This window comes from Cebus imitator, unplaced genomic scaffold (genome assembly GCF_001604975.1).
Source record: "Cebus imitator isolate Cc_AM_T3 unplaced genomic scaffold, Cebus_imitator-1.0 Scaffold647, whole genome shotgun sequence".
Classification (NCBI taxonomy): domain Eukaryota; kingdom Metazoa; phylum Chordata; class Mammalia; order Primates; family Cebidae; genus Cebus; species Cebus imitator.
This window is the reverse complement of record NW_016107962.1, coordinates 694,608-706,400: the sequence shown is the minus strand read 5'-3', so window position 1 is coordinate 706,400 and position 11,793 is coordinate 694,608. Positions and strand designations below refer to the sequence as shown.

The following is an 11,793-nucleotide window of genomic DNA, read 5'->3' as shown; positions in this document are numbered from 1 at the left end:
CTCTACTAAAAATACAGAAAAAAATTAGCTGGGCATGGTGGCGCGTGCCTGTAATCCCAGCGACTCAGGGGGCTGAGGCAGGAGAATTGCCTGAACCCAGGAGGCGGAGGTTGCGGTGAGCCGAGATCGCGCCATTGCACTCCAGCCTGGGTAGTAAGAGGGAAACTCCGTCTCAAAAAAAAGAAAATATAACCTGAAAAATAGATTCACTTTAGTGCATAAGAATAAATTCACGAAAACCTTACCATTTAAATAAAAACATAGGAACTATGCCTAACTACAAGATGGCCAATCCGGCAGAGGACTTCAGCGACCCCTCTCCATTTGACTATCAAACGAGGTGATTAGACAAAGAGCGTTGTCAATTTCTGCTTGAGCCCCAGTTATGGATTGCGGGTGCAGATGAATTTTAGAAAATCTGTCTCTGTTTAAAACCTTTTAAACGCTCATACTCAGTCCCATTGCCAGGAGTGAAACCCAAACCTCCCGTGTGAAAAATCAATATCCAGGCTGACAGATCACACGGGATCTTCCTTACAGACCAAAACCATAGTCAATTCTTAGGTCCTTTTAAATACTAAACGCTTCGTTCCCTCTCTCTACCTCCACCTGTACATCGCGCCTACCTTAGACCCCGCCAAATCCCATTAAATCCCACCCCCACCAGCCACGCAGTCTTCATAGGCTCCACGCGCCGCTTTTGCAGTCCCCCATTGGCCGGTTTATTGCCAGACCGACCCCCGCTCCCACGCCCTAGTCTTCTGTGATCTCCTCGGATTCCGTGAAGCCCCGCCCTTCTATTCTCCTCTTTGGCACATCTTCTTCCACTTAGGCCCGCCCCTCCCCACCTGGCTATTTGGTTGGCCAGCGCGCTTGCCACTTACGTCATTTACCCGCGCCACCCGGAAGCCGCGGTTCCTACCAACCGTTCTTATTGCTGGCAGCCCAGAGGTAAAGGCCGCGCTTGGGTGTCCCTGGGTGGCCGGGTCCCCGAATTGGGAGGGGCGGAAGGCTGAACCCCCAGCTTGCGCCAGACAAGCCGATGCCTAGCGTTTAGAGGGTGGAGATGAACTGTGTGTGAGGCCAAACTGGAGCGGGTCGACGTGGTCTTTCCCCTCCCGACTCCCCAGGAGCCCATCATGGCGACGCCCCCTAAGCGGCGGGCTGTGGAGGCCACGGGGGAGAAAGTGCTGCGCTACGAGTCCTTCATCAGTGATGTGTTGCAGCGGGACTTGCGGTGAGTGACAGTGCGGGGGGCGGGGCATTTGGAACATTCCACGTGGTGGGTGGGGCGTTCACAGTTAGGGCCAAGCCTTTGGATTGGTGGGCGAGGCGTTCAGAGTCCGGCCCCGCGCTCCTTGGAGCGTGCAGTGGGGGCGACATCCGGGGTGCAGTTTGGCTGGGACCTGGTGTTCATAGTAGGGGGCGTGTCCGCGCATGCGTGGCCTCCGATGTTTAACGGATTAAGGCTGGTTTTCTGGAGCCACAGTTCTCGGGTTCGAATCCTGGCTCTGCCATTCTTCATCTTTGTGAATACGTCCTACCTCACCTTTCTGTGCCCTATAAACTTTCTTCCCCTGTGAAATAGGGAGTTTTGTGGAACCTTCCCCATGCAGTGGTTTTGAGTATTTGATGTGCTCCATTTTTGTAAAGAATTTAGCATGGATGTCTGAAACATAGTAGAGGTTCAATGAGTATGAAGAAATATTATTGCAGTCTTTTTTAATTTAAGCAGGAAGTAAGGTGTTCAGAGCTAGGACTATGAGCATCCTAAAAGGGATGGAGGATTTTTCTAGGGTGAGGATGGGACATTATGATTGGAGTTCAGCATTGGGAGTAGAGTGTAATAATAGTAATAATAGCCAACACATACGTAGAGAGTTTACCATTTGGTAGTCATTATTCTAGATGCTTTGCAGTAAATGCTCATTTAATCCTAATGACTCTACGAAGTAATACTGTCATCTGCATTTTATAAATGAGGAAACTGAGTCCCAAACAGGTTACTTACTTGCCAAAGTCGTACATCTAGTAAAGGGTAGATCCCAGATCCAAACCCAGGCAGACTGACCCTGAGCCCAAAATTTTAACTTATGCACTTAAAAAGCCTTTTGAGTTTATGGTGACGTGAGAGTCTCAGAGGGTCATGAAATGAGGTATACCAGAAAGAATGGGGCTGTCTATTGGTCACCATTGTACTTTCGTCCCATCAGAAAGGTGCTGGACCATCGAGACAAGGTATATGAGCAGCTGGCCAAATACCTTCAACTGAGAAATGTCATTGAGCGACTCCAGGTAAAGACTATGGGGTTGGATACCATTTTTTTTGGTATGTGTGGGTAAGGGAGGCAGATGGGAAGAGAGATCCCAAACCTGTTGCCTGATCAAAGAGTTCACCACTGACCCCTACCTCTTTTTCCCTGGCCCCACAGGAAGCTAAGCACTCGGAGTTATATATGCAGGTGGATTTGGGCTGTAACTTCTTCGTTGACACAGTGGTGTGAGTGTCTACCCGCCCCTCTGAGCCCACAGGGTTCAGCTTCCCCTTCCCTCATGCAACATATATTTTTTTGAGTATCTTCTATATACCAGGCATCATACGAGATTTTCTATCCCAATAGGATATAAGCTAGGTGCTGGGGATGTGACAGTGATTAAAATCGGACAAAATCCCTGCCTTCCCAGAGGCTCAATTTGGGGGAGGGTGGGAAGCAAAACATAAACTATGCTAAACAGTGATGAGGACTTCCCTCCACTTCCTCTAACCTCTCTCTCCTCAGCCCAGATACTTCACGCATCTATGTGGCCCTGGGATATGGTTTTTTCCTGGAGTTGACACTGGCAGAAGCTCTCAAGTTCATTGATCGTAAGAGCTCTCTCCTCACAGAGTAAGTTCATTCCATGAGAATAGTGTGTAAAAACACCACCATTTCCAACACTCTCCTCCCTTTCCCCATGGCTGCCTGGAATGATATTTAAGGACTCATCTCCCCTCCTCCTCAGAGCTGGGACTGAAGAAATGGGGATGCAAAGCCCATGTGTAGCACATAATAAGCATTCAAAAAATGATCTTTGTATCGTTTATTCATGTAAACATTTACTGGGCATCTTCTGTATGCCAGGCATTGCTTAGCAGTAGGAATGCAGCAGTGAACAAGACAGAAGAGTTCCTCGAAGGCTTACAATCTAGAAGGACTACACTGTTATACATAAATACAATTATGACCAGATCCATGAGGTCTCAGCCTGTTAAAATTGGTAACAAGAAAACTAGTTACCTGTGATTTCACTTGCTGCTAATTCTACTATTCATTCACCGTGTTCCTGCCACACTGACCTTCACATGCTTCTTTCAACATCCCAAGAATGATCCCACCCCAGGGCAATTGCCGTGGCTGTTCTCTCTGCCTGCACTGCTCTTTTCCCCAGTACCCACATGGCTTCCTTTCTCCTCACTCAGTTGTCTTGTTTAAATGTCACTTCCTCAACCAGGCGCTCTGTAACCTAACTTTAAAATCACAGCCCCTGGCACACTTGATTCCCCTCCTTCTACTTTTTTTTTCCATAACACTTAATCACGCCCTAATATTTACTGTGTAATTTCTTTCTTTCTCATATTGTCTCCTCCAGTTAGAATGTAAGCGTTGCAAAGAGTGAGATTTGGTTTATACCCAAGGTGACTAGAGTAGTACAAGCATGTAGTAGACACTCTGTGTTTTTGTTTTTAAGAGATGGTGTCTTGCTGTGTTGCCCAAGCTGGAATGCAGTGACTATTTACAGCTGCAATCATAGCATACTATATCCTCAAACTCCTGAGCTCAAGCAGTCATCTTGCCTCAGCCTACCAAGTAGCTGAGACTACGGGCACACCACTGTGACGGGCTTTATGATTGTTGAAATAATTTAAAAGGGTATGCTAGAAGCAAATTGAAGTGGGTTATTGAAGCAGATCTGTGTTGGTGATGGGGAGAGAAAGTGTGGGCTCCAGTTGAGTTTAAGGCATGAATGTCCAATCTTTTGGCTTCAATGGGCCACATTGGAAGAAGAATTGTCTTGGGCTACACATAAAATACACTAATGCTAATGATAGCTGATGAGCTTAAAAAAGCAAAAAAATCACATAATGTTTTAAGAAAGTTTATGAATTTGTGTTGGGCTGCATTCAAAGCCATCCTGGACCACGTGTGGCCCACAGGCTGTGGGTTAGATAAACTTGATTTACAATTTTGTGGAGGGAAGGGCAATTGGGAACATAGATGAGGGATGTGAAATGTAGCTAGGGAAGGCCTCCCAGAAAAAGGGACATTTGAATCATTTCACTGAGTGAACAAGCCATGGGGCTATCTGGGGAAGAGCATTCCTGGCAAGAGGAATATTGTGCCTGGCGTGCTAGAGAAACTGCCAAGAGAGGTGAGCTTGGTTTGGATGGCATAAGCATGGGGACACTGAGCAATACACTTAGACTAACAACATTTCACAAGTGTGAATACCATTGAGCAAAACTTCCTTGTTGGTTATGTTTATGTCTGTTCCTACATTCATTTTTTCCAAAGTTGCCTCCCTTAGGGTTTCAGTAATTTTTATCTTTTCAAACCTTTCCAGGATTTTGGTGTTAGTGGACCCAAAAGAACCTCAGACCTGCTGAGATTTCTGATTCTTGATGTTCAGACTAATTAGCAAATAGTTTGATTAAATGGCCCGCTTTCATGGTCAACACAGTTCTGAACTGGTGGTCATTTAGACCAAGTCCAGTTTGTTTGTTTGTTTGTTTTGAGGTGGAATTTTGCTTTTGTCGCCCAGACTGGAGTACAATGGCATGATCTTGGCTCACTGCAACCTCTGCCTCCTGGGTTCAAGGAATTCTCCTGCTTCAGCCTCCCAAGTAGCTGGGATTACAGGTGCCCACCACCACTCCTGGCTAATTTTTTTATTTTTAATAGAAACAGTGTTTTACTTTGTTGGCCAGGCTGGTCTCGAACTCACGACCTAAGGCGATTGGCACACCTCAGCCTCCCAAAGTGCTGGGATTGAAGGCGTGAGCTACGACGCCTGGCTAAAGTCCAGTTTTTATAAGAAGGCTTTCCTTGTTATGTCACAGGATTCCTGAGCCTATCAAATAGATTTTAATTTTTTGAGACTCCATATACTTCTCCAAAATGAAAGACCTGCCCCCTTGCCTGGTCTTTTTGATATACTGACCTTGTCTATCAGTGTGATGAAAAATATAGTTGACTCTTTTATTGCCTTATTATAATTAATAGGACTGTCTAGAAGTTTAATTTTTCTAAGAGATGAGGATTTGAGTCTATGTAGCTGGCTCTCCTCTTTAAAACACTTGGTTACTTGGGATATACTTTGAACTAACTTTCTGGTTATTTTATGTGATCAAAAGTGTACTTCCTGTTCTTAGTATATTTCTTTGTTCAGGAAGTGGAAGGGATGAAATCTCTGTATATTCTTTCCTGATGACACAGAAAGGAGTACACATCCACATCTCATGTATAGACATGTAATTATAGAAGAAACAGCATAACCATATGACTACTCACACTACCTTACATACTAAATCAGTAGTAATTTGCTTTTCCACATAGAAAATGAAAATAAATCAGTAGTAATAAACATATCCCTTTTGTGTTACAGCTAGCATTTGGTGAATTCTGCATTTTTCTTCTTTTTTAAATGTTGAACTCATAGGTTTTCATAGGCTAAGCTTATACCATTAACTAATTTTGTTCTCATTTTTTATGTTCAAATTGTCCCTTAGGAACTGATCAGGTTCATTCTTCTGTTTTTTAAGCATTACCCCAGAATATTCTTGAAAGTATTCTTGCTCTCTGGCAACAAAACCCATACTTCATTTTGTTCCTGTCCCTAAACATACACTGAACCAACTTCAGGTTCCTTGGAATGGAGTAGTCACTTATTCATTCAATATACATTGGGTACCTGCTCTGTGCCACACATTGTTCGGGTCCCTGGGGATACAGCAGTAAACAAAAAAGACCAAAATCTGCCCTCATACAGCTGACATTCTAGTCAGGGGAGACAAACAATAAACGAATGATGTAGTATGTCAGATGTTGACAGTGCTATGGAGAAAGCATATCGTGGAGATCAGAAGCATTACCTGCAATGGAGCAGTCGTGATTTTAAGTAGAATGGCTGACTAGATGTGAAGTGTGAGAGAGGGGAGTCCAGGTTTTTGGCTGAGCAACTGGAAGGATGGAGTTGCCATTATCTGAGATGGAGAAGGTAGGGGAGGACTGGATTTGGAGGGGAAGGTCAGGAGTTTAGTCTGGAACCTGTTAGGTATGATGTACTTATTAAACACTGAAGTGGATTTTTGGAAGATGTCATTAAAACTCCTAGTCAAGTTCAGAAGAGAGTTCTGGGCTAGAAAAAGAAATGTGGGAGATATTGGTATATAGATGGGTTCATACTACTTTTTTTTCCAATTTAGCATCCTGTCTTAATGCTGTCTACTTTTCCAACAGTATTTAGTTTCATTTACCCCTCAAACTGACTCCTACATTGACAGCACAATAAAATCCACATTCCTTATCATGATATCAAGACCCTGCATGATCTAACCCCCTCCTACCTCTTGGACCTTGTGTTATATCACCTTCCTTCACCATTCACTTAATTTCTAACACTCTGCCCTCACTGCTCCTCAAACAGCTCTTTGCTGCCTCTTGGTCTTTTTGTGGAAAAGGCCTTCCCACTGCTTAATCATTAGGCATTCTTCCATTCCTTCCCATTCTTCATTGTTTAGAAAGGCCTTCCTTGACCCTTTATATCAATTAGGATTCTTTTGGGTGAGACCTAATCCAAACTGGCTTAGAGAAAAGGAGTCAACTGACAAGTTCATGTAATTCAACCTCCTTCCTCTGCCACGATCTTCCCCTGGTTCCCATCTCACTTAAGGTCAAAGCTAGGGTCCTTACCATGACCTTGTAGGCTTCACACAATCTGCCTCCCTCATTACCCCTCTGACCTCACCTCTTACATTCCCCTTTCACTTATTCTTCTCCAGCCACAGTGGCCTCTTTGCTGCACCTCAAACATGACAGGTACACTCCCACCTCAGCGCCTTTGCGTTTGCTACCCCTTGTGTGTGGAACACATCCTCCATATACCCATACTACTCACGTCTTCACTGTCTTTAAGTCTTTATTCAAATGCTTCACAGCAAAGCCATCCCTGGGCCCTTTATTTAAAATTGCAGCCCCCCATTCTTGTAGTTCTTAATCCTCTCATTTTTAGATTTTTTTATTGTAGTTAGAACCATCTGACACCATATCTTTTATTTCATTGGTTTTTCTGTCTGTCCCTCTTTACAAGAATTTGAACTCCGTCAGGCCGGGAGTTTTGTTTGTTGTGTTTGCTGCTATCTCCCCAGTGCCTAAAATTGCCTGGCATACAGTAGGCATTTAATAATTTTTGAATCAGTGAAAACCAGATGGTGGCTTGGCATCTCTGCATAGGAGCAAGCCCTGTGGAAATCATCCAGGATATAAGTAGTTCTTGAGATGATAAGGAAGGGTCATTCTCATAATCATAAGTGGGGCCCATTTTGCCCTTTCCTGTTTCTTTTCTCTAGGCTCAGCAACAGCCTCACCAAGGACTCCATGAATATCAAAGCCCATATCCACATGTTGCTAGAGGTGAGAGCAACTCACCCCACTACCAGACTTTGTGTTTAGGGTGGTGACCTGAAGAAGGGAGAGAGTGGACGAAGGGAGGAACCATCTTTCCTTCTAAACTGGAGTCAAGGGAGGGAGGTCAGAGCAAGCCTCGGGGCATAACCCAGACCCAATCTTTGATCAGTCTCTTCTGTCCTCTTTTTCAGGGGCTTAGAGAACTACAAGGCCTGCAGAATTTCCCAGAGAAGCCTCACCATTGACTTCTTCCCCCTATCCTCATACATTAAAGAGCCTGAATGCCTTTGAGTCACATGGCACTTCTTTTTCCCCATAAACTCTGCTGGTTGCCACAGGGGCCTGTTACTAGGGCACAAAGTTACCGAGAGACCCCTGAAGTCCGTTCTCTCTGTGGAACCTCTAAAATGCCCCAGCAGTCCTGCCTCCAGCCTATTACCTGGCAGTATTTGCCAGTTGACCTTATGCACTGCCCTCTCTTCTGTCATCTTGACAACCTGGGCCCCCACCTCACCCTTCCATTCCTTTTCCTAGACACCACCCTTTGAATTGCCATAGAGAATGAGCCAATTTATGGTGGTTTGTTTATTCTCAGAGCAACCAAAGGGCCCTAAGGTTTACCCTTTCACACACCCAGTCGCTCCTCAGATACCCTAAATTACACCCACACCCACCTCAGCCCTACCTTGTCCTAGCCCCTGCTTCTAAGTGGTTCCAGCTTCCAATAGGCACATAGCTGGATCCCGCTCTCCCTCGTCCGGCCCCTGTTCTAGGTTGAGTTCAGCCGCCGCCAATCAGCGCAGAGCCAGGTTCCTCCCCTTTTTAAGCCCGGCCGTAGTTCAGACCTGCCCTCTGAAGACATTTCATTTCTGCCACTCAATGCTCCTTCGTGTGCCTGACAGCCATACTGCCCTCCTACCTCCGCTGTGTTCTAAATTCGTCTTCTACCCAGCTCTAGGGTCTTTTCTAACCATATAGGTACACTGTCCGCCTACGCACAGCCCAGCCCAGCCCAGCCCGACCCACTCCTGCCGGCTGCTACGCCCATTTCTATATAAGTCCTGCTTCCGCTGGGCAGCGTGGCGTGCGGCACCGCCCCCTTGGTGTTTTGGCAGGGGTCTAGAGTCCCTCATCCGCCAATCAGAGGAAAACAGGGCCACCACCCCCGTCCTTGGAGGCTGTCTTCCATCAATCCCATGAAGCCAATCAGTGTGAGGCAGCTCCCCCCGCCCCCTCCCACATCCCCTCCCACCCCGAGCCTTATCAGTTGCTCACAGTCCGTCAGTCCTTGAGCCAATCGCCGTGGAGCACCAGGAAGGCGGAACAAGCCTCCTCGGGACTCCAGGGGCCTTGAGCGTTCCATCACTTCCCCTCAGGCCAATCACGGCACAGCTCCGTGGGGAAGGTCCGGTCCCCCAGCCCCTCTAGGCCGTGCGGCCGATTAATAGCGCTTTGGCCAATCAGCGAGCGGCGGGACACTGGGCTCCTCCTCCCCTGGCCCACGTGAGCTGTAGGGAAACGCAGGGGCGGCTTCTAGGTGCTGTCGCCGCCGCCGCCGCCGCCGCCGCCACCGCCACCGCCGCCTCGGAACCCAGGCCTGGGGGGCGGTGGGGCCACGTATGGAGCCCCCGCCCCCCGGAGCTACCAACATTGCCAACGCCACTGCCACGCTACACACAGGTGAGCTCTGGGCTTGGAGGGTGGAGGGCCCGGTCCGTGACCCCACGTATCCTTCCCGCCCCCGCTCAGAGGATGTGGCTTGGCCGGTGGCCTGCTGGTGTTCAACTCCCCGCCGCCACCACCATCACGGCTGGTGGACCTGCTTGTGGCATTGCCCACGCCCTTCGCCCCTTGTAGTGGATCTGACCGTGGCCTAACCTCCCCCTCCCGTTGTATAATGGATCGGTCTGCGTGCTTATATTTTTTCCCCACGCCAACTTAGGATGGACTCGTCCATAGGCTTTCCCCCTACCCCCACGCACCCCCCATCCACCCACACTTATAGGGAGCCAGCCTGTGGCAGTGTTCAGCCCCCTTAATAGTAGGTGTATCTGAGTGTTTGCATTTCTCCTAGCCTCAACTTTCAGGGGGAGACCCGTCCGTGGCCTTGTTTATTCTACCCCTCCTGTTCATTGTAGCGAATCAATCCGTGGCGCCGCACCCCTCCACACACATCCCTCTTTAACAGTGAGTCTGTCTGAGTTTGTATTCCTGCCTCCTCCAGTCCCCCAATGCATCAGTCCATGGCTTTTTTCAGAAACCCACCACACACACACACACACACACACACACACACACACCATCACCACCACCATTTTATAGTGGATCAGTCTTCATGTTTGGATTCATGTCCTCTTAGCTATCAGTCCATTGCCCTATCTGTCCTCCCTTTTTCGTAGACTGTCACTGTAGCCCTTGGGTTTCTCTCTTCTTTTTAATAATGAGTCAGTCAAGTGCTTTGTATGTCCCTATTTTCAGTAGCTCAGTCCATAGCCTTGTCCCTCTCTGCTTTGAATCAGTCTGTGTGATGGCTTTTCTCTCCTCTCACTGTAGTGTGGTGCAGGAGTCTGTAAGGTTTTCTGCTCCCCTTCCCCTCAGACGTTGAGCCTCATAACCCCCTCCATTTGCAGTGGATCTGTTCATTGGCCTTCCTCCCCCACACCCCAGTATGCTTGCACAGTCCCCCGCATACCCTCCCCTGAGTCCAGTGCTTTGTAATTGGAGGAAGGTCTGCCGTGTACTTTGAATTTCCTTCTTTTTTTTCCCCTTCCCAGAGGAGAACGTGCTGATCCTCTTTTCCTTCTGGTGGAGAAATGTATGGCCTTTCCTGTCCCCCACCTCTTAATATAGTGGGTCAGCCTGATCACACTTGTAACCACAAAGACGTTCTGCCTCACTACAATAAGTGAACACATTAGCGCCAGTGATGATTGTAATGCCAATAGGAGCTAGCGTTTATTAAGCACCTGCTGTGTATCAGAGTGTGTCGTATGAATGAGTTTTTAATCCTCACCACAACCCCATGAGATAGGTACTGAGGGAGCTGGGCCATAGGGAGGTTAAATTCCTTACTCAAAGGCGGCCCAGGAAGTACTCAGGGCACAGGATAATTTTTGAGGCTCCCCTCTTAGACCCCATCCCACCCCACATGAGGCCTTAGTCCTTAAAAACCAAATTAGTTCCCATCTCCAAGCTTTTGTTCTTGCTGCTCCCTCTGCCTGCAGAGCTGTCTCCATTACCCACCTTGTCTCAGCACCCACCCACCCCCCAATCCCAGCAGCTCTGTGACCTTAGATGAGTGATTTAACCACTTCCTCTCTGCACCTTTTTCTTCATTTGTGAAATGGGGGATCAGAACTAGAATCCCCTCCAGTGTAAATAAATATTACCTGTGAAATAATGGTAAAACAAGTAACCTTTCTAGCATTACTGCCTATACCTCCCCGCCCCGTGACTGTGCTCCAACCACACCGCCTCTACCGCACAGCTCCTGAAGCAGCAGCCATGGACCAGCCTCAGGCCCTTTGCATTGGCTGTTCTTTGTGCCTTGAACACCGCTCCCAGATCTCTGCATGATTCCTTTCAGCACTTTGTTCAAATACCAACCCCCAGAAGTTGTTTACCACACTGTGGTGCTTGGAATGCAATACAAAAAGATACATGTATCAAAGATGTTTCTAAGAATGCTAGTTTGTATATGAACAAGGATTTTCCTCCTTTTTGAAAGGCTGTGTTTACAAAACTGTGAGGTGTGTAATATGCTCTGTAATGGCACGGGTATAAAAGCTGTTTCTAGGAGTGCTGGTTGCATATGTGAATAAGGACTGTGTTGCATTGAAAGAATGTGTTCACAAAACTGTGGTGTGTGGCCAGGGACGGGCGTGTGCACCTGTAGTCCCAGCTACTTGGACTGCAGCTGAGGTAGAAGGATCACTGGAGCCCAGGAGTTCGAAGCCAGCCTGGGCAAAACAAAATCACTGTGGTGTGCGTAATACACTCTCCTAAAGGCACAGGCATAAAAGATGTTTCTCAGAGTGATTTGATTTTGTTGCACCTGGGTAGTGTTAGTTCAGTAAAGATTGATTGTCATACCATGGTGCTTGGAAAATACTATACAAAGGCACATGTA

The 11,793-nt window shown here is 47.3% G+C and overlaps 2 protein-coding genes across 2 annotated transcripts in view; both read left to right on the top strand.

Moving 5' to 3' along the window:
- Window positions 1–833: 833 nt before the first annotated feature.
- UXT (ubiquitously expressed prefoldin like chaperone) lies at window positions 834–7,955 on the top strand. Its single transcript, XM_017517784.2, has 7 exons — window positions 834–951; window positions 1,131–1,237; window positions 2,214–2,295; window positions 2,433–2,500; window positions 2,781–2,888; window positions 7,607–7,670; window positions 7,856–7,955. Exons 2-7 carry the CDS (start codon window positions 1,140–1,142, stop codon window positions 7,907–7,909), a joined length of 474 nt encoding a protein of 157 aa, XP_017373273.1. The 5' UTR covers window positions 834–951; window positions 1,131–1,139; the 3' UTR covers window positions 7,910–7,955.
- A 1,159-nt stretch (window positions 7,956–9,114) lies between these two features.
- The window catches only part of ELK1 (ETS transcription factor ELK1), a 13,894-nt gene continuing 11,215 nt past the window's right edge, over window positions 9,115–11,793 (top strand). The window contains exon 1 of the mRNA XM_017517783.2: window positions 9,115–9,344. The gene's annotated coding sequence lies outside the window, so the exon portion shown is untranslated. The remainder of the gene's footprint in view (window positions 9,345–11,793) is intronic.

Excerpts from the sequence above, each read along its gene's own strand:
- UXT (XM_017517784.2), top strand. The coding sequence starts at position 1,140 with ATGGCGACGCCCCCTAAGCGGCGGGCTGTGGAGGCCACGGGGGAGAAA. Across the intron at positions 2,296-2,432 it reads ATGTCATTGAGCGACTCCAG|GAAGCTAAGCACTCGGAGTT; the intron begins GTAAAGACTATG and ends CTGGCCCCACAG. Across the intron at positions 2,889-7,606 it reads AAGAGCTCTCTCCTCACAGA|GCTCAGCAACAGCCTCACCA; the intron begins GTAAGTTCATTC and ends TCTTTTCTCTAG.